This window comes from Squalius cephalus (assembly GCF_949319135.1).
Source record: "Squalius cephalus genome assembly, chromosome: 8".
NCBI classification, from domain to species: Eukaryota; Metazoa; Chordata; class Actinopteri; order Cypriniformes; family Leuciscidae; genus Squalius; species Squalius cephalus.
Window position 1 is genome coordinate 34,877,988 of NC_137129.1, and position 24,058 is coordinate 34,902,045.

The 24,058-nt window shown below is 37.5% G+C and overlaps 1 protein-coding gene across 2 annotated transcripts; it reads right to left on the bottom strand.

Annotated features, from left to right (window-relative positions):
• Positions 1 to 191: 191 nt before the first annotated feature.
• Positions 192 to 23,618, bottom strand: cgnb (cingulin b). Of its 2 annotated transcripts, XM_079878001.1 has the most exons (21): positions 23,419 to 23,618; positions 16,125 to 17,165; positions 14,647 to 14,747; positions 14,121 to 14,190; positions 9,457 to 9,581; positions 9,205 to 9,337; positions 8,231 to 8,443; positions 7,821 to 7,948; positions 6,816 to 6,842; positions 6,219 to 6,315; positions 5,856 to 6,068; positions 5,114 to 5,203; positions 4,705 to 4,950; positions 3,776 to 3,946; positions 3,445 to 3,606; positions 3,150 to 3,239; positions 2,979 to 3,062; positions 2,591 to 2,709; positions 2,389 to 2,497; positions 2,102 to 2,265; positions 192 to 1,354 (listed from the first exon to the last, which is right to left on the bottom strand). In XM_079878001.1, exons 2-21 carry the CDS (start codon positions 17,154 to 17,156, stop codon positions 1,222 to 1,224), a joined length of 3,507 nt encoding a protein of 1,168 aa, XP_079734127.1. In that variant the 5' UTR covers positions 17,157 to 17,165; positions 23,419 to 23,618; the 3' UTR covers positions 192 to 1,221. The 2 variants fall into 2 exon arrangements, with proteins under 2 accessions (XP_079734127.1, XP_079734128.1); XM_079878002.1 differs by lacking the exon at positions 6,816 to 6,842 and having other exon boundaries at positions 23,419 to 23,607.
• Positions 23,619 to 24,058: the final 440 nt, after the last annotated feature.

The following is a 24,058-nucleotide window of genomic DNA, read 5'->3' on the forward strand; positions in this document are numbered from 1 at the left end:
AATGCTGAATGGTATCGACAGGAGGACACTGACTAAATCTGAGAAATAACTGACATAAAGGAGAGATACAGGATAACAAGAGAATTTAGAATTCAATTCAGTGAGAGAGAGAGAGAGAGAGAGAGAGAGAGAGAGAGAGAGAGAGAGAGAGAGAGAGAGAGAGAGAGAGAGAGAGAGAGATGACAAAAGTTCAAGTACTTTAAATTTTTTACTGTGTAGTGGAAGAATAAACTTTAAACAGGACAGTATATACATATATATTGTACAGTGTAATATGAAATTGTGTTCCAAATCAGGTCTTTAAGATCAGAAAATCACTTGTTATCTGACAGGTAGGCTAAATTCATACTGATAAATATGAATATACAGTAGAACATATATGTCTCTGGAAAAATGACAAAAAAGTAGCTCAAGTTTTATTAGCTGTCTAAATGTATAAAAATTGAAGGCATGTATATATGTATGTATGTATAATATATATTTATTTATTTGAAGCCATTACATCAAAAGATGTTTTCCTTTTTCTGTCTTGGCACAACAGGTGTCATTCATATTGCAAGTTTAGTTCTGAACTTGCTTGAAAGCTAAAATATCCTAAAATATCCTAAATATCCTTCATTATTATTCATACAAGTGCATAACATTAAAGATAATAGGGCGAACACTTACAACATTTTCATCTGAAATTTCATCTTGTCATTTTGAGGATTCAAAATAATTTTGAGCACAAGTATCCATCACATATAAATAAAAATTCTTCATTGATACTTTTTCCATTACCATTTTGAATTTTGGTAATATGATTAGGAATGTTAAAATCCTTAATCCAAACCAAATTTTATCAAAATAAAATATAGAAATAAAATGTACTGTGTGTCACCAACAAACAACATGACACTCATGAACACAGAAGCAAGAACAAAAAACGAATTTCCTTCGGAATGAACCAGTTTCAGCAAAAACAATACTAAAGGAGCTTTTGGTTGACAAATCTTCACATTAACTGCTTTATTAGGCCCTCAAACCCATCCAACCCATCAACCCCTATCAAAGACACCTGACATCACTTCCTGTTGAAAAGGCTAGCCGTCAACAACAGCTTTTTCAGACTGTTGAATTCATATCATTTGTATCCTTCATGTTTCAATATTTCATGTTTCTTTGTACAAGAAAACACAAATCAAGCGTGTGCAAAAGATATTTCCCCCCCTCGTTCAGTCTTTAACAGTTGGTTGTCTGAAGTGGCGTTTCGGTGAGAAAAGATGTGATGTTTTTTGAGTCAGAGTAACTGTCCTCTTCCTCAGAACTCAAGGTGCTTGTCAGAGTTGGACGCCGTGATTGCTGAACCTTCCTCCTAACAAACAACCACACACACTTTAGACACCAGAGAGACCAACATCTGCCATAGACCATCATTGTAAGCGCCCCCTCTAGTGGTGAGAATGTTAATATAAATAACCAGTAAAAATGGCCACTAAACAAATTGGGGCCTGAATACATATATCAATGGTGGGATGTAACCTAAAAGTAACAAAACTACTGACACTACTACATTTAAGTAGTGTGGCAGTAGCTCAGATGTTTTCAAGACTTCAAGCTATTTTTCCAATGAGTAGCAGTAAATTGATCAAATAATATTATGACATCTAATTCTATATGTAGAGCCTTCGTATAATTAACCAATTAATCATATTAATTTGAGTGAACTGGTTAATTCAGAGGGTCCAATTTTATGAAGCATTTCAAAAACAGATTCATTTGAGCCCCTGCAAGACATTTTACATCAAAAATATTGTTGAGCTGCTTTTTGTCACTTTGTTTCAACTAAAATAAAAATGAATGAATAAAAATGAATATAAAATTAAAATGGATACATAATTGTATAGATTAAAACTAAGTAATAATGAAGTCATAACTATTAAAAGGACATTTTAACTAACTAATAAATTACATGTAAATATTTTTCACATAATGTTTAAATTCATTTTATTTAAAAAATATATCTATATTTAGTGCTATGTTCAAGCTTATTTATCTGTTCAAGGCCATCATGCTTGTATTATTTTATATACATGTATATATATATCTGACGGACACTCACTTGAGCTCGTTCTCCAGTGTGTTGACTTTGGCCTGCTGCGCCTCCTGCAGCTCCCGCTGCTCCTCAAGATCCCGCAGAACCTTCCGTCTGACGCCCTCCAGACGCTCCACCTCCTCCTCGCTCTCGTCCACCTGACGCTTCAGAGCCTTCACGCGCAGAGACAGCTAGAGACACAAACACACAGCAGCTCTTTAGATGCACACACTCCTCCGCTGGTCTAGCTACATCTACACCTCATTTACAGAAATTTCCTAAAGTATATAAAAGCTACATGTGTGTGTGCTTGCCTGGTCTCTCTGTTCAGCGTGCTGATTTCGCTCCTGGTCCAGGGTGGCCGTCACGTCCTTAAGTTTCCTGTCCAATCTCCTCTGAGCAGCTAGAATGGTGTTTTTCTCTCTAAATGCACAAAAAGCATTGGATTTATTAATTCCCAGTTAGGTGGTGATTGATGACAGGACTGTGTGTTTGTGCTCTATGCAGTGTGTGTACCTCTCCTCACTGCGCAAACGGTCCTCCAGCTCCTGAACCTTGTGTTCAAGCATCGTGACCCCAGCAGAGGGACGAACCTGAGTGCCCATATCAGCTATACGAGACTTTAACTCCTTCATCTGAGAGACCAAGAGAGGAAATAGACAAATAATAGAAGACTTTAAACACATAAAGCTATAAAAAGTGACAAAAGAGTATTAAACATGCGTTAAACAAATTTATTTTTAAACTAACATTTCTTTTAATGGTTTCTGATCTAGCTGAACTAATTCGAATAACTGTCAAAGTAATTGAAATCTAAATAGATTAAACAAATAAATTGAAAAAAAATGCATAATTAATCTAGAAACACTAGATTAAAAAAAATAAATCAGGGATCTGCGTGTACCTGTCTCTCCAGTGCGCTCTTATCCATCTCAAGATCATGTCGGGCTGAACGCTCCTGCATCAGTTCAGAACGGAGCTGATCCACCTACAAAAAAAAAAATTCTGAATCTATATCTGTGCTTGCAAACACGACAGACGCACATTAGTTAAAGGCTGGTTTTCATTTATGTACCTGCTCTCGACTGCGAGTGATGCGTTCGTTCAGTAGCTCCGCTCCGCACTTCTCCTCGTCTAACTCGATCTCTAATATCTTCACTTTGTCCTAAAACAAAAACATGCACTTTTATAAACATCCATGAACATACATTTATGTACATCACTGAAACAACCCTATAAACATCTCCCTGTTTTTATTTCCTGTCATTTTTTATCACATGAATATTCAACGAAGCCTCTGTAGAGTTTTTAAGAATAGGGACCGGGTGCTGTTCCACTCAAGAGTCCAGGTGCCAAACCTACACAGTTACCTCTATCAGGCGGATCTCTCTGCTGCGGTCCGTCTGTGAGCTTCTCTCCGTCTCCAGCTCGTCCTCCAGGTGTTTCAGACGACTGCTCAGTAGATCTTTATCCAGCTGAGCGCTGTCCCTCTCCTCTGAGCACGATAGCAGATCTTTCTTCAGACGAGACACCTTAGAAACATACAAACAAAGTTCATCTGGTGTGATCTGGGTTCTGAACTGAAAAGTTGTAGGTTCAAATCAGAGCCGGATCAAAGAGTTAATAACAATAGATGTGAATGGAGCCTGTGCACTGTTGTACTTTGACACTGTGTGTCTACTGAAAGGTGGTCCGTCTCACCTCCTCCTGGGTGGTCTTGAGGAGGGCCTGCGCTCTCTGTAACTCAATCAGCCTGTCTTTACTGAGTCTCTGAGCGTCCTGCAGCTCTCGACGAGAACGATCCCTGAATTCATCCATCTGAGACTGAAGAACCGTCACCGACTGACGCGACTCTCCCATCATACTCTCCATCTGACAGAAAGACATGAAAGAAAATTAGAAAACATCAATAAATAAACTTAGAAAAAAAAAAAAAGCTGCAGGGGGGTGTATAGGGAAACAGTTGGAAGTGAGATGACATTTCTTTTTCTTTTTTGTCAAGTTTATTTTGTCAAGTATATATATATATATATATATATATAAAATATATGTAATTGCATTAAATAGTTCAAAAGTCACAGTAAAGACATGTATAATGTATTCTCTCTCTCTCTCTCTCTCTCTCTCTCTCTCTCTCTCTCTCTCTATCTATCTATCTATCTATCTATCTATCTATCTATCTATCTATCTATCTATCTATCTATCTATCTATCTATCTATCTATCTATATATATATATATATATATATATATATATATACACACAAGTGTAATGTTACGAAAGATTTCGATTTCAAATAAATTCTGTTCTTTTTAACTTTCTATTCAAAGAATCAGGGTTTCCACAAAAATATTTAGCGGCATAACTGTTTTCAACATTGATAACAAGAATAAATGTTTCTTTAGCCCCAAATCAGTACATTAGAATGATTTCTGAAGGATCATGTGACACTGAAGACTGGAGTAATGATGCTGAAAATTCAGCTTTGCATTACATTTTAAAATATATTCAATTTTTATAAACTATTTTAAATTGTAAAAAATACTTCATAATATTATTGCTTTTACTGTATTTTTGATTAAATAAAAGCAGCCTTGGTGAGCACGTCTTTCAAAAACACACACACATACCTCCTTGTTAATCTTCTCCAGAGATCGGTCCAGCAGTCTCTTCTGCTCCTCTATGTCGCTCTTGCCGCGTCTCAGAGCTTCCCTCTCTCTCTCCCTCTCCTCCAACCGTCTGTTGAGCTCGTCTTTCTCCTGACCCAGCCGAGACACTGTGCGACGGGACTCCTCCAGCTGGTTCCTCAGGCTCCGGTTCTCCTCCTCCAGAACATCTGAGGAGCTGCTGTCAGGAACAGTGGACTGCAGGCGCGTCTGGAGACCAGGAGGAAAAGAAAGTTTAAAGAAAATCAATTATTTGTACATAGAAATACTGAACTAAAGCAGATGAGATGAATGGTTCTACCAATCATTTTCAAGCAAAATGCTAATAACTTTACATGAATATGATTTTTAAGCATTTTTAGGGAGGTTTTACCATGCGGGCAATTCTCTCTCTCAAGCGAGCATTGTCCTCTTGAAGTTCGAGGTTGCTTCCAGTATCCTGAGATTGCTCTGACATGAATGGCTACAGGAACAGGAAGTAAACAGATAAAGGGAACAAAATTTACATTTGCAAGTACTTTTTTTGTTCTCAAGGAAAGCGAGAAGCTGTATAAAGCGACAAAATCCAAGTCAATTTAGAACATATTTGCCCTTTAAAGTGCCCCTATTATGCTTTTTCGAATATTACATTTCATTGTGAATGTAAAAGGTCTGCAAAGATTAAAGTACATACGAAATAACTGAACTGTAGTTGTAGCTGAGACTGGAAGAGTTTGGTTTGTGTTGTCGACATGTCGAGAAGACGCTGTTTTCAGCGCTCCCAAAGCAAATCCATGCATGCTCTTCAAAATTATAAGGCTAAAATTGGCTAAAGGCTAAAATTGATATGGAAAAAAGTTACACCCTGTATATCAAGGGCTGAGGAAGAGCTGAAATTTATGGCAAGCGATCGACCAATTACAACAGACTGGACTATCTAACCAATCAGAGCAGAGAGAGCTCGCAGTAAGGAGGGGTTTAGAGAGACTGAATCTTCGAACAACCCGAACAGGCTCTTTGAGAAATTAGGCAATGTCCATTGTATATTATGAGAAAACTATAGTGTTTTTTGACCAAAATAAACCCGGCTGGTTAAAGCAAAAACATATATGCAAAAAATGTGTTGTTAGAATTACCTGTTGTGTTTTCTCTAGTGCTTTTGCAAGTTCCTCTTTGTCTTGCTTCAATTGGTCTTTCAGTCTGTCAATCTCTGCCTTCAGCTCCTTCTCTTGCTTCTCATTGGCTCTTGTTGCAGATTTAAGCTCTTCTTCCTTTTTTGCAGCCTCTGCTTTCTGTTTTTCTACTTCTGAAAGAGCTTTCTTTAAATCATCTCGGCACCGCTGTAACTCCTGAAGATGCAAATTACTGTTATTCCAGACTCTAAAACAAATCTATGCATCAAAATACAGCCTTCACAGTGCATGGACAGGTGTCACAATGAATCTTTTTGAACTGAAGAACAGAGAAAATAGATTGTGGCACTTCTTTGTGTATCTTGCCTTCATTAAAGGGTTTGAATCAGTTTCATCAGTTTGCTTCTTAACTGCGAGCAGCTTCTCTTCCAGTTGCTTCTTCTCCTGCTGAGCCTGCATCAGCCTGTCCAATGAGACAAACACAAATTAAAATACACTAACAAACAATACTACATTCAGCAATGTTAGTGCAGATAGCCACTAAAATTATTCATCCTGTAGAAGAATCAACAATATATAGAAGAATCTGTATTATTTCAGAATCTCAAACCGAACTGAAATGATTCATGACATGAAAAAAAGACATGAGCGTCCACAAGAACTTTTGACATATTAGTAGAATTCAAGCATTGTCTGATTAGATTTGATGTACCAACTCAGATTGTGAGATTGAAGGATTTTGATTAGTCTTTAATCATAGCTGACTTTTATTAGACTTAACCTGAAAATTGATACCAGGTTAATAGACTCTAGTTTAGTGTGTCAGTATAACTAGTACAGCCAGATTCTGTGAAAGATGACCGATTTAAACTAAAACACTTCATCAATCATAGTTAATTTGATTAGATGATTCATTTCTGCCTGTGGTGTCAGCAGTTGTGCGCCTACAGGACTTTGTCTCACTTTTGAAATGCGCTGCACTGCCCTCGTCTGGCAAACCAAGAGTGAACACATACAACAGAAAGACAACAATGAACATTCAATGAGCATATCTGACATGAACATGTAGCATGAAACTCATAAAACACACAAAAAATTAAATGCAGACAAACTAAGACAACATATAAAACACTATAAATACTATGAAACCTGTGGGAAAATATTGTGATATATATAGTTCAGGTCAAATCCAAAATTGTATACACTACCATTTTAAAATGTGGGGTCAATAAGAATTTAAGAAATTAATACTTTTTGTAGCAAGTTAGCGTTAAATTGATCAGAAGTGATGTTACAAAAGATTCATATTTCAAAAAAAATGTATATATGTTTATGTATATATTAGTAATATAATATATATAGATATATATTTTTGATCAAAAATATGTAAAAAGTGATGCGAGTGTGAATTGGATGTGAGGATAATAACATGATCTGTGTGTTAAATAACTCGTCAGGCAAATTATATCTGGACTTTTTAGCCAACAGGATCAGAAGACAAAATTTTAGCCAAACATTCTTCATACTGAAGTCTTCAAGAATAAACTGAATGTTAAAAAGGGTGTTGGTCACAAGGTTGTTTGTATATGATTACAGATAAATCATTTGACTCCTTAGACAAATACGGACTTGAACCTTGGAGTGACACCTTAAGATCTTACAAGAAATTATAATACACAACTATGCAACCTTAATCATTTAAAACATTATGGACATGTTATGTCCCATTGAAATATGCACATTTTAAAGGTTGCAGGGTCACTGTGTTGTTGGTCATTATTGGTGGGCTTCACTGCACCCACATTGCATCTGCATAAACTTAAACATTTCTTAAATTTTGATGTTGGACCCACCCACATCGCATCACCAATAGTCCCTGTCACTCATTTTGTCGGGATTCACCAACATTTTTGGCATCACCAATATTGACATTCTTCAAATGTTGATGCTTGATGTGTCAGAGCTTACTCTCGGTTGGCAGAGCTGTACTGCTCCTTCCATCGGCCGCTCTGCTCTTTGTATCCCTCCAGCTCCTCCTCCAGAGCCAAGATGGAGGCGTTCACCTTCTGACGCTCCTTCTCGATTTCCATCTGAGACTGTGAATAAGGCCAGACCAAAAGACACACAAAATCAGGTGGTAACAGTGAACACTTCAGTTCTATACTTTGCACCCATCCGGATTAATGAAACTGTTTAGACAACCAAACAGATCACAAAGCAGAATGCATCCGGCCTAGTTCAACTACTCCTAATCATGCAAGACAAGACAAGCAATAAAACATCTCTCTTCCATGTTAATCCCCTTGAGGCAGGGACTAGAAATGTGAGAAACAGGCATTCATCACCCTGAAGGGATTTGTCTTGAAGTGCATGTTCACCTGTGAGACGGTCTCCATGCTGTGACGCAGGGTGTCCATGTCTTGACTGTACTCCTCTCTCAGGGACTCCATCTCTTTATCATGGGACTCCACCTCATCCTTCAGTGCCCCTTTCAGAGCGGTGAGCTCTCGCTCCCTCTGTCTCAGCGTGTCCTCCAGTTTCTGCCTCAGCATCAGAGACTCAGACAACTCTGCCTGCACCGTCATCAAGTCCTGAAGAGAAAAGGAAACAGGAATGATTAACAAAAATTAAATTCGATTTCAATTCCACATTCACATTGGTCCAAAGCGGATGGATGGATGGATGGATGGATGGATGGATGGATGGATGGATGGATGGATGGATGGATGGATGGATGGATGGATGGATGGATGGATGGATGGATGGATGGATGGATGGATGGATGGATGGATGGATGGATGGATGGATGGATGGATGGATGGATGGATGGATGGATGGATGGATGGATGGATGGATGGATGGATGGATGGATGGATGGATGGATGGATGGATGGATGGATGGATGGATGGATGGATGGATGGATGGATGGATGGATGGATGGATGGATGGATGGATGGATGGATGGATGGATGGATGGATGGATGGATGGATGGATGGATGGATGGATGGATGGATGGATGGATGGATGGATTTTGTGTTATTTCATAGTTGATTAATTTATTTTTCAATCATTTAGAATACCAGTAATCAGAATAAACAATGAGTAGGTGTGTCCAAACGTTTGTCTATTTCTGTATGTGTGTGGATACTGTATATCTAACATTGTGTTTCTTTTTTAAATTTGATTATCTGGAGTTCGCATTAATTTACACTTTAAACAATGAATAATACATCATCTTGCTGCAATGTTATTTTAACTTTGTATATATTTATATTAATATAAGTGTAAGTTTAAAGCATATAAAAGGCTGATTAAGGGTCAATAATGCTAGACACCACAATCATGCTTACTAGCTGCATTGTGTCAGACTGAGGCGAGGTTTCCGGCATTCGTCTGAGTTCCTCCTGGAGCTGAGCTAGCTGATCCTCCTGCTGCCGTAAGCGAGACTCCACCAACTCCCGATCCATTCGCAGCTCCACCATTCTGAAGACGTCAAGAACGCATAACACAAATCCAATCAAAAGTCTATAGCTGACAGGGTTATACTTTCTGTTGGAAATTTGCTTCATGTTTTGATGTTAATAAGGCACACAGAGACTTACTGATCCTGGTTTTCCTGCAGTTCTCTCTTGGTCTTGTCTAGTATTTGCTGTAATTGTGTGTTCTTTTTGAATTCCTGCTCCAGTTCAGTCTTCATATTGCTGTCATTCACCAAGATCTGAGGACCCTATGGAAAAACAAATCCAAATAAGCTTCAACAATTAATGGAGTGGCCTATGTTCAAAACCAATATATCTCTATTCACAGCAAGCTGCTCATTACCACAGAAACATTGGTGCATTTACAATAGAAGTCTATGGACGAAAACATTCCAGTAGGTTTAAAAACAGAATTATATATTCTCAACAAAGCACTTATCGTAATTTTCCCACACAAAAATGTGTTTTATAAGCTGTAAAGTTCATTCTTGGACCAGTGGGATTACTGTTCAAGGTGGCTGAACAGGCTAACATTACTGACATAAATTCTGTGACAAGTTTTTCGCTATTTAAAAACTCTTTCCTGGTACCTTGCGTGCAGTATATGAAAGTTACAGGGTTTACTGGCTGAACGTTATGACAGGAATTAACAGATTTAATCATTTTTCACAGACAAGATTAGTAAGTGATTTTACCAGTCACATTTTAACATGTATACTTTAGGTCTCAACACATACAAAGCAGAACACATGTAGCTTTGTTCATACAAGTTGCAGCCCAAAGCAAACATGCATATTTCTACAAGGAGGATGATAGGTGTGATCTCGGGGCTATGCATTCATCCTTGCCTTGAATTTCCCCTCAGGAATCAATATATCCTGTCTTATCTAATGTATCAACGCTTCACTAGTTATTCTTACTGCCAATCACCTCATTAGTTAGTAATAACTCACACAAATGCAGTGGGGAGATTCTGAGTGACTCTTGATACAGATACGTTTTAAATTAATCATCTTATAAATGCACATTGCTGATCTTAATGAGGAAACATAAAACACAAATAATTTGATCTGAAACATCTTTAAAACACACACACACAGCCTGTAGCCAAGCTGTCTGCTCCTCAAATAACTCAGTCCTCTAGGATATCCCATCTGACCGTTCAACTGCTGTTGCCATCATTATAATGACCACACATGGGTACTATGAGGTCATTTGAACTGACCTCTTGTGTTGCAGGGTTTAAAGTTACTTCTTGAATAAATAGAACACATTAAAGTACAATTAAAGGGTGCGTCTCAATCAGCTCCCTAGCTTCTGAAGTCATGAATCAGTACATGGTGTTCATAAATTCGGGCACTGGTAAGGACAGTAAGAACCCTGGCTCACTACACACTGGGACACTCATGACTCTATTTCCGGGGACATGACATCCTCATTATACAATAAAATCACTACTGGTATTTATGAACAACAGCAAAACTGATATCTTTCTGATGTTTTTTTAATGTTATTTAAAGTACATTATGATAAATACTTTGCTTGTTACATACACATGCAACAATTCAGTTGTAAGTAAATTATAAATGTTAGTTAGATTATGTTCATTACCTGTTTAGCGTTGTATGTTTATGCTGAAATATAATTAAATAATGGTTAGTATTTTAAAACATCTATCGTGTGTCATTATGTCTCATGTGATTTATGCTTCGCACTTCAGAACTTCCGTTAAGGGAACATAGTGAGCATCAATGCTCCCTGGTTTTCACAGTGCATTATGGGACTTTTTAGGGAGCGATTGTGACAGTGCACTGGTAGGATTTTGCCACTGAGACAGCCCTTAAAATGTCCGACTCCCTGATCAGTGCCCTTACTGAACTAGGGAGCTGATTGAGACGCACCCAAAGTCATGTTGTTAAAAGTAAACTTCTAGCACAAGTTTAATTCAAAACAATCAGCCATGTAGATAATTATTAGAAAGAATTCTCTTAAAGGGACAGTTCACCCAAAAATGAAAATGAAGTCATCATTTACTCACCCTGGTGTTGTTCGAATGCACTACCCCATTTTTCTTTTTAAACAGAGAATTTTTCAAATGATGATTTTAAAAAGATGCAGAAGTATCACAGAATGATCCCATGTGACAAGTGTCATATATTCAAAATGGGTTTGGTAAAAAAACACCTATTTAATGTATATTTAAAATAAAATCCTGACTTTTGGTCTGTACACGGCTGCACGTTCATTCCAACTCGCGCAGAAAACGCACATAAGTTGTGAGAAATCAAAATAAAAATAAAAAGTGACATACAATGCCTAAAAATCCCCCCAAAAAGTGTCTGTGTACCTTCTTCACTGAGCTGAATATCTCTGGACCGGAACTTAGTTGGTATTCTTGTTGCGACGAACACAACAGATACATTCACATCAGAGATGAAAGTATATGGAAGGTATTTTGTGTCATTTTTATTTATCTTGTGTGTTTATTCTGGGTGAGTTGGAATTAACTGTGCCGCTAAAAGAGTCTCATGAACAGCTGAGCACGGAAGACCAACGGCCAAGGTCAGGATTTTCATTAAATAAAACATTAAATTTTAGTTAGCTTTTCACCAAACCCTATTGTATACACAAGAACACTTGGCAAATGACACCTGTGATATAGGACCATTCTGAGATACTTCTGCATCTTTTTTTTTTTATCTTGAATTGTTCGCTTTTCACTGCCATTATATGGACGAGAGCAGGCAGAATTTGTTTTTTTAATTCTCCTTTTGTGGTCCGAAAAAGAAAGAAGGGCATACGGTATTAGAACAACATCAGGGTGAGTAAATGATGATTTAATTTTAATTTTTGGGTGAACTAAGTCTTTGATCCCAGCAGCTGCTATATAACCTAACGGCATCACATAAGCCAAAAGGATCATCTTACACTTCCGTTCAAAAGCTTTGGGTCGGTAAGATTTTTTTAATGTTTCTAATTAGTCTAAACTGCTCAGGCTGCATTTAATTGATCAAAAAATACAAGAAAACATTGTCAATTATAATTTTAAAATTTAAAATAATTGCTTTTTATTCTAATATATTTTAAACTGTAATTTATTCCTGTGATGCAAAGCTGAATTTTCAGCATCATTACTCCAGTCTTCAGTGTCACATGATCCTTCAGAAATCATTCTGATTTGCTGCTCAAGAAACATGTTATTATTATCAACGTTGAAAACTGCTTAATGTGGAAACTGTGATACATTTTTATTGTTATTTTAAGTTCAAAAGGTTGAAATAAAAATCTTTTGTAACATTATAAATGTCTTTACTGTCACTTTTCAGTCAATTTAATGGATCCTTTTTGAGGAACTAATTTCTTTAAATTTAAAAAAAAAAAAAACACATCTTACTGACCCCAAATCTTTGAATGATATATAATCACAGTCTAACCACTAAAATCTCCAAGCATCTGACGAGGTTTACTCCACGCTAATAAGCTTAATTAACAACAGTCAAAATGTCTCCCGGCAATACTGCCCACAACAACAGAGTTTATCATGCATGGACGAGCACTCAGTGGGATATAACAGCGCAAAAGGGCATCCAAATAATGTGCCCTTTAAAACCGTAACCCAAACAGACATGCTGAGGGCCCCCAGGTCGAGGGGAAACCCTCCCTCACAGGTATCCATTTCCAGTGTAACTTAATTATTGATGGATCACAAAGAGCGAGCTCTCGACCACGCAGTCCTAATCAGCTTTCCTCGTTGATGCGACGGTTGCCAAGAGACTGTAGGAGGATATTTCAAACACACAGGAAGCTTATGCAAACACGTAGGCAACAATATTAAACAGACACGCACATCCATGCATGCGTATACAGGAAGACTAGATAGGTGAACATATAGAAGCTCTCTGTCTTCACCCAAAAATTATTTACTTACTGGGGCGGTTAAGCACCACAAAAGTAACTTTAAAGTGGTCATTAAGTATCATTAAGTAATTTGTTGTCATTTGATAACTTTGTGTGAGCAACAAACTTTAAGGAAGAGAATTTAAGTGGTTTTTCATTGATAAGCCATTCTAGAGTGCTATGAGAACCAGATCAGTCCGGTTCATGAACAAATCACACAGACTGGTTTTGTGAACAGAATCAAACTGTTCAAAAAGAATTTGTTCACAAATTGGACATCGCAACAAGGGAATTAAATTTTAGCCTGAAATTGACTTCAGAAAACTTGAAAGATAGCACATATTTGTTATTTTAGAGCTTGATTCTTGATCATTCAATAATTAAATTTAATTGATTAATTTATATTCAAAATTATATTGGCCAGGTTTTTCCTCAAAGTCACCTTTTGTGTTCTACAAAACAAATGTCAAATGGGTTTGGAATGACATGAGGATGAGTTAATGACTCCCCCTGTAAATAAAGCCTCTTATTGGCTGATCTACTCTCTTTAAAACACATAATCATAATGCTTATTGCCCATTTAAAACTCTATCTTTATGAATAATGAGTGTGCTTGTAAAATACAGTCGTTCGTTGCTGTTATCTTCTCTCACGGTCTCAGAATATCTTTCTGTGTTACGTTGTCACTTTCAAAACACACTCGCAATGCAAAACAGGGATGCGATACGCAAACCATGGGCACACACGCACGCACGCACACACGTACACACACACACAGGCACATACACACAGGCCTTCTCTGGATGTAGTTTCCACATTCAACAAATGCTGCTGAGCACTATTCAGTGCTGGGAAATACAAACTGATTTATTGAACAGGAGCATGCTTACCTTGACCTCACAGAACCTTTCATGAATGAGACTCGTTTTGCGTTTGATGGCCGCCTCGCTCTCAATAGACCTAGTGTTAAATATGAAAGGAAATCCAATGAACCAGAGAAAAAAAAAAAAGTTTATGGCATTTTCAGAAAAAAAAAAATGTGAGAGGTGTGTGCCACTGCAAAATGCTAAGATGGTGGGGTTGCTTTGAAGTCGCTAGGGTGTTTTAAGTGGTTTTGAGCATGTTAGTACTCTGCTTAGATGCTAGGATCTTGCTAAAGTTTTCAGAGTGGTTTTTAGCATGTTGCTATTTGTTCAAATCCCTAATCTCCAAGTATGAGCAATACAGAGTATAAACTTACTAAATATAATTCTCTCGAGCCACTCGTGCAATGTTACAGCTGTTAACAGTAATATGTGAAACCAAAACTTTTATAAAAGCATGAGGTCTGTCTTTATGCATTAACTAAACTAACTTTATATACTGCAAAGTACATAGGTAACTGTGGGGCTTGGTCAAATAAAAGTATTATTGTACCCCTCTTTAAGTATGTTGTAAATGGCTTGTTTAGTCTGGGCATCCTCTCCATTTCCATTCTCTGTATTGGTGGTCTGGCTCTTTATGAGGTCAGGGGTTACCTGGAAAAAAAAGTCAAAGGAGGATTATTTTTTAAATACCATACATAAAATGTCCCTACTACCTAACAGACATCACTGAAATAGATATTTAGAGAAATAAGCCAATCAAAAAATTTGAGGCGGTTCTCCAACCAAAGGTGTAACTTTGGTGCGAGATTACGTCCTCCAAAAGGCATGTTAGCCAACTCAATGCCAGCAATCTAGAACTTACGAAATGATCATTTTTGATTGGCTAAACTTTCTGATTGGCTTTTTAAAAAAGTATGCATACGCCCCTTAAAGGAGAACTCCGGTCAATTTTAACATTGAGCTCATTTTTTTGTACATTTGGAGTGCTGTCAATACAGAGAACAACGACAAAAATCGGTGTTGCCTACACCGAGTTATTCTATTTTTAAAATTTGCACCCTGTTGACTTCAATGGGGCAAGTACTAAACCTGCTTTTAGCCTCTTAACATCCTTGATGTGTCATTACAAGTGCACAGAAAATGTGAGTGATTCCTTCTGAGTGAACACGAGTGAGTCTGACTGCAGTAGATGTGAAAGAAATGTATAAAAATGATGTTATTTAAGCCAGCGCAAATACCTTTGTTTACATCCTGTTTTTCGGTTGAAGTCCAAAGTAGTCGATTGCCGAGTTCACACGCATAGATTTAATACCTATGATCACGCGCGTGAACTCGGCAATCGACTACTTTGGACTTCAACCGAAAAACAGGATGTAAACAAAGGTATTTGCGCTGGCTTAAATAACATCATTTTTATACATTTCTTTCACATCTACTGCAGTCAGATTCACTCGTGTTCACTCAGAAGGAATCACTCACATGGCTGTGCACTTGTAATGACACATCAAGGATGTTAAGAGGCTAAAAGCAGGTTTAGTACTTGCCCCATTGAAGTCAACAGGGTGCAAATTTTAAAAATAGAATAACTCGGTGTAGGCAACACCGATTTTTGTCGTTGTTCTCTGTATTGACAGCACTCCAAATGTACAAAAAAATGAGCTCAATGTTAAAATTGACCGGAGTTCTCCTTTAACATTTGTGCCAAAATTTTGGCCATGCTATTCCAAAAAAACCAACAAAAAAAAAAACCTTTAAAGTCACAATGAAATGGAAGTAGCAACAGATTTTTTCTTCCATATTGTGACGGACATCCAAGTGTAACGGATTATCAAAAAACAAAAATATATATAGGGCCGGGATTGGTTCCACTCCACTCATAAGTAGAGGCAGATAAACACAAGCTTCAAGGGCTTGAAGTAAATGTCACCAAAGAAAACTCATTTGGCACCAGAAGATTCAGTAATGACATTTTGATGAAAAATTACGAGGTCAAAAGGCTATAATACGAACAAGATCTTGAGGACTCACCGGTTTCTTTGGAATAGCAGGTGGTGCCTCCTTGGGCACAAACAGCTTTGGTGATTGGCTAAAAGTGAGAGGTTTGGAACTGGGTATAGCAGCCACTTTAGCCACAGATGTGGAGTCTCGTCCTAGACTGCCGGTTGATGGTTTTGGTGAGCTGAGTTTGGGCACTGCAGCTGGGGTAATATAAGCATAGGGGTTTATTGTTGGAGAAGTTAGTGGGGCCTCATCAGTAGGTTTGTTGAGGGCATCCACACTGTGAGACCGAACTCGGTTATCAAGACGAGGCTGAGTTCGGGATTCTGAGATGGGAACATCACCAGAACTACCACCACCAAACCGGCTAATGAGTTTATTAATGGGAGCCAGTGACTTTGTGTCTATAGCTGGGGCCTTGTCCTCATCCAATGAGGCTGGAGGAGGAGGGAACGATACATTTAGCCCTGTTCCATTCAGACTACTCCCAGTCCCATTTTGCTTGACCTTCCTAAGCCCTGCTTCATTAAAACCATCATTGTCCTTTTTGTCCAACTTAGGAGCAAGAGCAGAAGGGGTGAGGCGTCCTGTAGTCCTGGCCTCAGCTTCTCCTTGAATCCCTGCCTGTCCATCACCAGGTGGCCTCCTTAAAGGGCTCCCAAATTCCTCATCAGGAGAGCTAGGTTGTTCAGCAGGAATATAGGAACCCTGGGGAGTCCGAGCCCCTTCCCTTTGTCCCAGAAACAGTGTGCTGTACGGCGAAGTCTGAGAGACAACTGGGGCTGAGCTCTGGATTTGTGGTTGAGTCTTCAGCTGTACCCCGTAAGAGTCTCCCTTTTCTCCGTCCTTGAGCACCACGTACGGCTGTCCTGAAATACCTTGCACCCGCACAGCTACTCCATACTTAGACGGCGAAAGAGTCCCGTTGGTGACGCCACCAACTCCACCAGCCATTCGACTCCTGTCTGGGAACCCTCCGCCAGCATCGTCCAAATCTTTGATGAAGCGGATCTGTACGCCGTAGTCCAGAGGGGGCTTCCTGTCTGCTGAGAGGGAACTCATTGTGACCTGCTGTGGCACCAAGACAAAGAATTTAGAAAGTCAGTGCGCCAGTCCATTTAGAGACCAGACTAAAAAGCTAGACTGTTTTGTGGACTAATTGAGAAGCCCAAAGAGGGGACAGATACACAAGAAGGCATGACAGTAATGGACCAATTAAGGGTAAACTTCATATTTAATTTTTCACAAGTGAAAACAAGGCTGTGTTGGATACATGTACAGTCGGATCAAAAGAAGAAGAAAAATTCAATATCCAAAATATTTTGTCCACTAGAAATTCTTAGCAAAGGTCTGCATCTGGTTACAAAGCAATACAGCCCACTGAACAGACTTTTGATTCATGTAAATTTAAACATAAACATCTTGTTGTTTCAGGTCCACAGGACAGGACTACAGGACTTGATACGGTTTTGCTGCTTCCATCTTGGCTCACTTTTTAAATTTGTGTTGGGCTATTAATATTACTACTTTCCCAAGAGACCCTTCCCTCTCCACAATCCCCTCTCCACTGCATGATATAGCGTCACACCTTGGTAAATAGAAATATGCAGGAGTTTTTTACGTGACACAGCTATCAGGTATCGGCACAGGTATTGAGAGTCTTCTCACATTTGTAAAGATAAAGATATTGTTTGTGTGTGACAAACAGGTGTGCCTGCTGGTAGGAGCAGGTTCTAGCACATTCCACTTGGCTTCCGGTCTTCCTGTTTTCCTAGAACACAGTTCCAGTATGTATGAGCAGTAACATTAGTTCAAAAATAGCTTATCACTGTGAAGGCAACATTCCTCAAATCACATCAAAGCGGTAAGCCGCACACGTAGCACGTTGAAGTGAAGGATAAAAAATGCAGAGCCTAATCTGCTGAGTAACTGGTGTTTATAGAGACGCATATATGCTCTATTGTACAAAACATGTGATGCAGAAAACATCCACAGCTATGCAGGGCATCGTCTAAAGCCCTCATTACAACACATCAGACAGAGAGTGTGTGCTGCTTGAAGTCTTGCAACCATTTCTATCTGCAGTGTCCATGCAAATCAAGAATTCTAGAAGAATTGCTGCGTGTTATAAGTAGTATGTTGCATCCTGTGTTAAACACCGAGTTACTATGCACCAGCATAACGCTGGAGGCATAAACTCAGAAGACATTGAGATCTAAAATAACAGTCCATAAACTCTGGTCTATCAATGAATAACTTATTGAAATGGGGGGATTTGGTTACATTATAACTGTCAGCGGCACTGTTGAGGCATTAGGTCTGATTAGCTACTCAAAGTAAGCCATTGTCTTCCTCACATAGGTGGGATTCCAAGCATTCCTGCAAAATTGAACCACCATGTGATTTCTCATTGGTTAAAGTAGATTAAGTACAATTTAACTGTACATTTTTGACCAAAATATGACAAAAATATACACAAAGTAGCCAAATGAAAACTGTTCACAGTTGCGAGTTTTCCAGGTTTGGGTATTTGGACATGATCCTCACTGTCCACAAGGCACTGGGTTCCACCTTTTATCCTTGAAGGAATGTTACTAGACTAGATCTTCGTTTCTCTGTGCAATCTTCTATTCAAGCAGTAAAATTAAGTCAAAGTTGTATTGCACATATGACTTAAAGCATGTGATTGGTTTCTTTGTAATTAACCAATTTACCGCCCCGTTTCTAAACTAATTAGTCAAACTTTCTAAATCAGAAAATAAGTGCAGTGTACTTATTGTGTTCATCGTATTGCAAACCTGCTATTGAGGTGGTATGGTTACGACAGGTTAGGGACAGGTTTGATGGTATGAGTAGGTTTAAGGCTGGGTTAAGGTGTAAGGGAAGGCTAATTATTAGGGGTGTAACGGTACGTGTATTCGTACCGAACCGTTTCGGTACAGGGCTTTCGGTTCGGTGCACGTGTGTACCGAATGACTGAATGCAATTTTTGTGTGCGGAACATAGGTACATTTTCGTGTTTCCACACGAACATATTAAGTGGCGGAAGTCTCCGCGTTCAGCGCAAATCCCGCCCTGCAGCTGATTCTAATGTTTTTTCCTATTAGACATTCTCTGGTTTTACCCGTCGTCACTGTAACAATGAAATAGACTGCATGGCGAAAAAAAGCTTTTCCGCTTCGTGTGCGCCGCCGCACTCTCCGTTCCGTGGCGTGCGCGCGCGCGCGCGTGTGTGTGTGTGTGTGTGTGTGTGTGTCGACGACCCGCTGCGCTCTCTGCTCAATGTTCGAGTCCGTGTTTGCGATGCGCGTTCTGCTCTGTGGTTAACGGCCCAAACACTCCAATCATGTACCGATCACGCACTGGAAAAGCAAAGTCCGCTCAAATAAGGTGAAATTTCTCAGTAGTAACTTAGATTTCTGTTTGCTGAGCTGGTATAGTCATGCTGGCAACAATGGTAAAATGACCTGCTCTGATCACATGCTCTGGTAATAATAGCTTTGTACTATAGCTTTGGACTATATTTTATTTAGATAATTATTAAAAAAGTGGAAAAAAAAAATCTTAAATTGATTATGTTGATTGATTATTGAAAAATAATAATACATTAATATATTTGTTTAATATTATTTTAATATAGGGCTATTTTCTGTTCCTGCACTGTAATCATAGTTATTTATTTATATTTTTCAGTATATTTTATTATGTGATATTGGTTTAAGACTGAGAGTATTTTATTTAGTGGAGAACTTTGCAGCAGTATTTTATTTCTTATTCTTTTTTTATTTTATATCTATTTTATTATATTTTATTAAAAAGTGTTTAAAAAAGTGTAAACAAATTGTTAAAAAAAGTTTATAGTAATAAACAACCTGCAATTTAATGTTTGCATTTCTTTCCCTTACTGTACCGAAAATAAACCGAACCGTGACTTTAAAACCGAGGTACGTACCGAACCGTGATTTTTGTGTACCGTTACACCCCTACTAATTATAGATGTAGGCTAATTAATTACAGCTGTAATTACATGCAGGTATTTTTAAAATATACAATGTAAAAACATGTAGGCCTATGTGTACACAATAAGTGCATTGCATCAAATTATTAATTTAAACATTAGAACATAGTAGTTAAAACACCTAGCCTAATATAAAGTGGGACCACCTAATTGAACGCAACAAAGTTCTACCAAAATGTAGGAACAAAAATGAATTAGTATATCACATAATAATTTCTAATCATTAGTCTAAAATGAAGTCTTTGATTAGCATGTTAATTCGCTTATCTTTTACTGATACTCCATTTTACTGTAAATAAACAGCTTTCACTTTTAAATTCTTTTTAATTCATCCACACTACTATTAATATTTTGTCACACGCATCACTCATAATTTTGTAGATTTAAAGTGTAAATGAAATGGAGGCAGCAAGAGGTCTTTTCTTCCGTATTGTGATGTACACCCGAGAGTACTGATACTGTACCGATTATCGAAAGTGTAGGCTACTTATAATCGAAAAAGAAAAAACGTAGGACAGACACTTGCTTGCTAAAACGGAGGCAGATGAACGTGATCTGCGGCATCCGTCACCAGAGAGAAGTCTGTTGTTGACTTATTTTCACCAGAAGATGGACCAATTATTGTTCACAATAAGATCTATAACGAACATTGCGAAAACACATAGGGAAGATTTTCATTTCATGCGACTTTAAATTCAAATAATTTGGATTTACTTCCGGTTTCCTTCGATTCCTTGAATCAATGAATAACCTGGAAAGTAACAACACTCAAACCACACTCAAATTTCAGTTCTGTATGTATGACTCTACACACATAAAAAGCATAATATGTAAATGTGCACACACACATTGGGTTTCCATAGACATAATGATTTGTATACTGTACAAATTGTAGACTATATTTTGTCCCCTAAGTTAACCCTAAACACAACCCTCACAGAAAACGTAAAAAAAAAAGAAGATAATTTAGTATGATTTGTGACCAAAAATGTCCCCATAGGATCAAATATTTCTGGTATTACTATCCTTGTGGAGACATTTTGTCCTCAAAACGTGTGAAATACCTGAACCACACACACATATACAGTAATCACTATGTAACAGATAAATGATCATTACAACAGATCCTTTAGGTTTGTAATTACAGATACACTAACATGACTCACCCCGACTGCATTTTTCTTCTTTTTTTTTTGTTGATAGCTTCTTGCAACAAAAACCTAAAACAGATTTGTTTGGGATGTATCGGTTTCCACACTCTTTGAAAGAATTAATACCCTAAGGGTACTTATGTTTGAAACTAGTTGGCTTTAATCCATTAATTGTTATCTTGGTTGACGCTAGGAAAAATACTTTGTGTCAATTATGAAAACACGACCTTTAGCCCAATTTTTTTTTTTTTTTTAACTTTTCAATACTTTCAAATTGTCACCAAACGTAATGTAAATGAGTTTTACATGGGCCCCCAAAAAATAGACTCTTAACCAAGTAGCATCTGTGCTATCTGAATATCATGCTATGCCATTTTTCTAACCAACTTTTTAGCCACTTTTAATTAATTTTACTTGGGTTTATGAAGTTAGTTCACCAAGCAGAATAACCACAAGAACACTGTAAAAAAAAAAAATATGATCAATAAGCTATAACAACATATGTTTTTACATTACTTTAACACATAAAAATAAGTTAAGCCATTTTCAAAAATGTTATGTTATCCAAGATTCAGCTAATTTTTAAGTCAGTTTAATATTAAGTTTAAATGACTTTAACAGCCAAGTTGATTGTACTTAATATAAGGCGGCAACTTTTTTTGACAGTGAACATGAACATGTTCCACAAACGTGACAACCAGAAAGTGTCCAAATACTTTTTTTCAATCTGAAGAGTAGACACATTGTTTAATTTATGTTTTGCTAGAAAAGTGTATGTGTGCTACTTTCCTGTAGCCTAATACAAATGCTACTTTGATATTTAGTAATCTAATGCCATTTAATGATATTAAGCCATTTTTAGAGTGCCATGGCCAACTACTTTTTGGGATCATTGGACAAGGCTAATGTTGTGTATAATAAAACACACCATGTTATTATGACAGTATGGAAGAAATGAAAGGGCATATTTATAAAAGACTGATTTATAAATGCAGTACTCACAGAAAAGAACTGATGCTCCATTTAGGATTAAGGTTTTCTTATCACCTTAAACAGCCAATCCCGATTATTTAAGTTTATATGCTCTGAGCTCTGTCATAACTGGATATGCCAGAACTGATGTGTAATATGATAGCTTTTGGCTAGTTTTTGTTGACAAAATACAGTAGCTTGATGAATTGATATACAAGCTAATGAACAAAACAATATTCATTAGAGAAATCAAAGTTTTTAACAATAGGCATAATATTTGCCAATGAGGACAAAGACTCATAGGTTGTGCACTTATTCAATGCAATTAATTCATTGTCATTTTATTATTTATATTTTATTTGCCAGTTTATTGTACTATAAAGTACAGGATAGAATTTGGGTTTGAGACTAGGTTTGAGTTATTGATCCATTTACAAGTATGTTCCATTACACAGTGTGAAATAACCAAGAGCTAAATATTAAATTACACTGAGACAGGCACTTTTTGTCCTTAAGTTTCTAGGTTCACGGATATTCCCGCGCTTGAGAGAGATGAGGAAGCACAAACAAAATGCAGAATGAGTTTTTTTTTTTTTTTTTTTTTGTAGTCGTGTAAATTGCGTCACACCCACCCAGCAAGTCAGTCAGTATCGGTGGGATCGAAACCAGCTGTTATTTAAATATACAGTTACATTAATATTACAATGAAGACTTTATGGGTACAGCTTGGATATACTAATTAGCTGTGTTGTCCTCTGACTTTGTTAAAGAGACAGAAACAAAAGTACAATATAGATTGACAGATTCAATAGGCTATTTGAGACCGAAGACCTCTTCCAATCATATGGGATGCGCAACGTTGTCTACAAACAATTTACAATAATGATTCTGATCGGTCCCGGTGAGATCACAGTAGGCTAGATCAAAGTCATAATTACTTTATTATAGTCAACGTGGACCAGCGCATCTTCACTGTAATCCAGCTTGCAGGCATCAGACACAAAGCAACAGGTGTTTATCTGCTTCGCTCAGCAGAACTTGAGTGTAAATTTGAAGCCATGTGATTATGGATTATAACAACTCAAAGGCTGGACACAAACCCGCAGCCATGAACAGCAACAAAAGCAGAGATCCAAAGGCAAATGTACACAGCTGAGTAAACAAAGACATTACTTCTGCTTACCTGCTTTCTGAAATCTTCAACAATGACCTTCAGAAGGCACAAAATAATTACAAAAAGCCCTTTCTAGGTTTAGTCGCTATTAAAAACTCTTAGTTGAGAACAAGGATGAATAGTCCATGCAAAACTGTCAGTGCGTTTTTTCCCGAAACAACCTGTTGCCTTTGCGTCATCGGTCCGCCCCTCTTGAGCGCTCATTGGCTGGAGAGTTGTCCCAAGGCCGACCGATGGGAACATGTCATTGGCCAATATCCAACGTCAATCTAATACAAATTATTCAGGACCCGCCCATTAACCAATTTAAGTAACCCGAATCCACTGTTTATTGCCGTTAAAACTGCATTTTGATTGTGTAACCCTAAAACAAAATAATATAAAATTTACAAACACAATATATGTTTGAAATGCAATTTTCTATGAAAAATAGCCTAAACGCTTATCCTAAGGTGATGGTTAAAGTCAGATAACCTAAGAATATTAAAACATTCATTGTTAATTATGAAGATTTGTTTGCTAGTACATCAGTTTATTTGAGTATATTCAAAATGGAAAATGTGAATATTTTAGCTTTAATAAATTTTTTTTTTTTTTAAAGTTGATCATTATCATATAGGTTGGGCCATGGGCCTCATATCAGAAAAAC

Excerpts from the sequence above, each read along its gene's own strand:
- cgnb (XM_079878001.1), bottom strand. The coding sequence starts at position 17,156 with ATGAGTTCCCTCTCAGCAGACAGGAAGCCCCCTCTGGACTACGGCGTA. Across the intron at positions 9,582-14,120 it reads AAAGGTTCTGTGAGGTCAAG|GGTCCTCAGATCTTGGTGAA; the intron begins GTAAGCATGCTC and ends GTTTTTCCATAG. Across the intron at positions 2,266-2,388 it reads ACGCTGAACAGAGAGACCAG|CTGTCTCTGCGCGTGAAGGC; the intron begins GCAAGCACACAC and ends TTGTGTCTCTAG.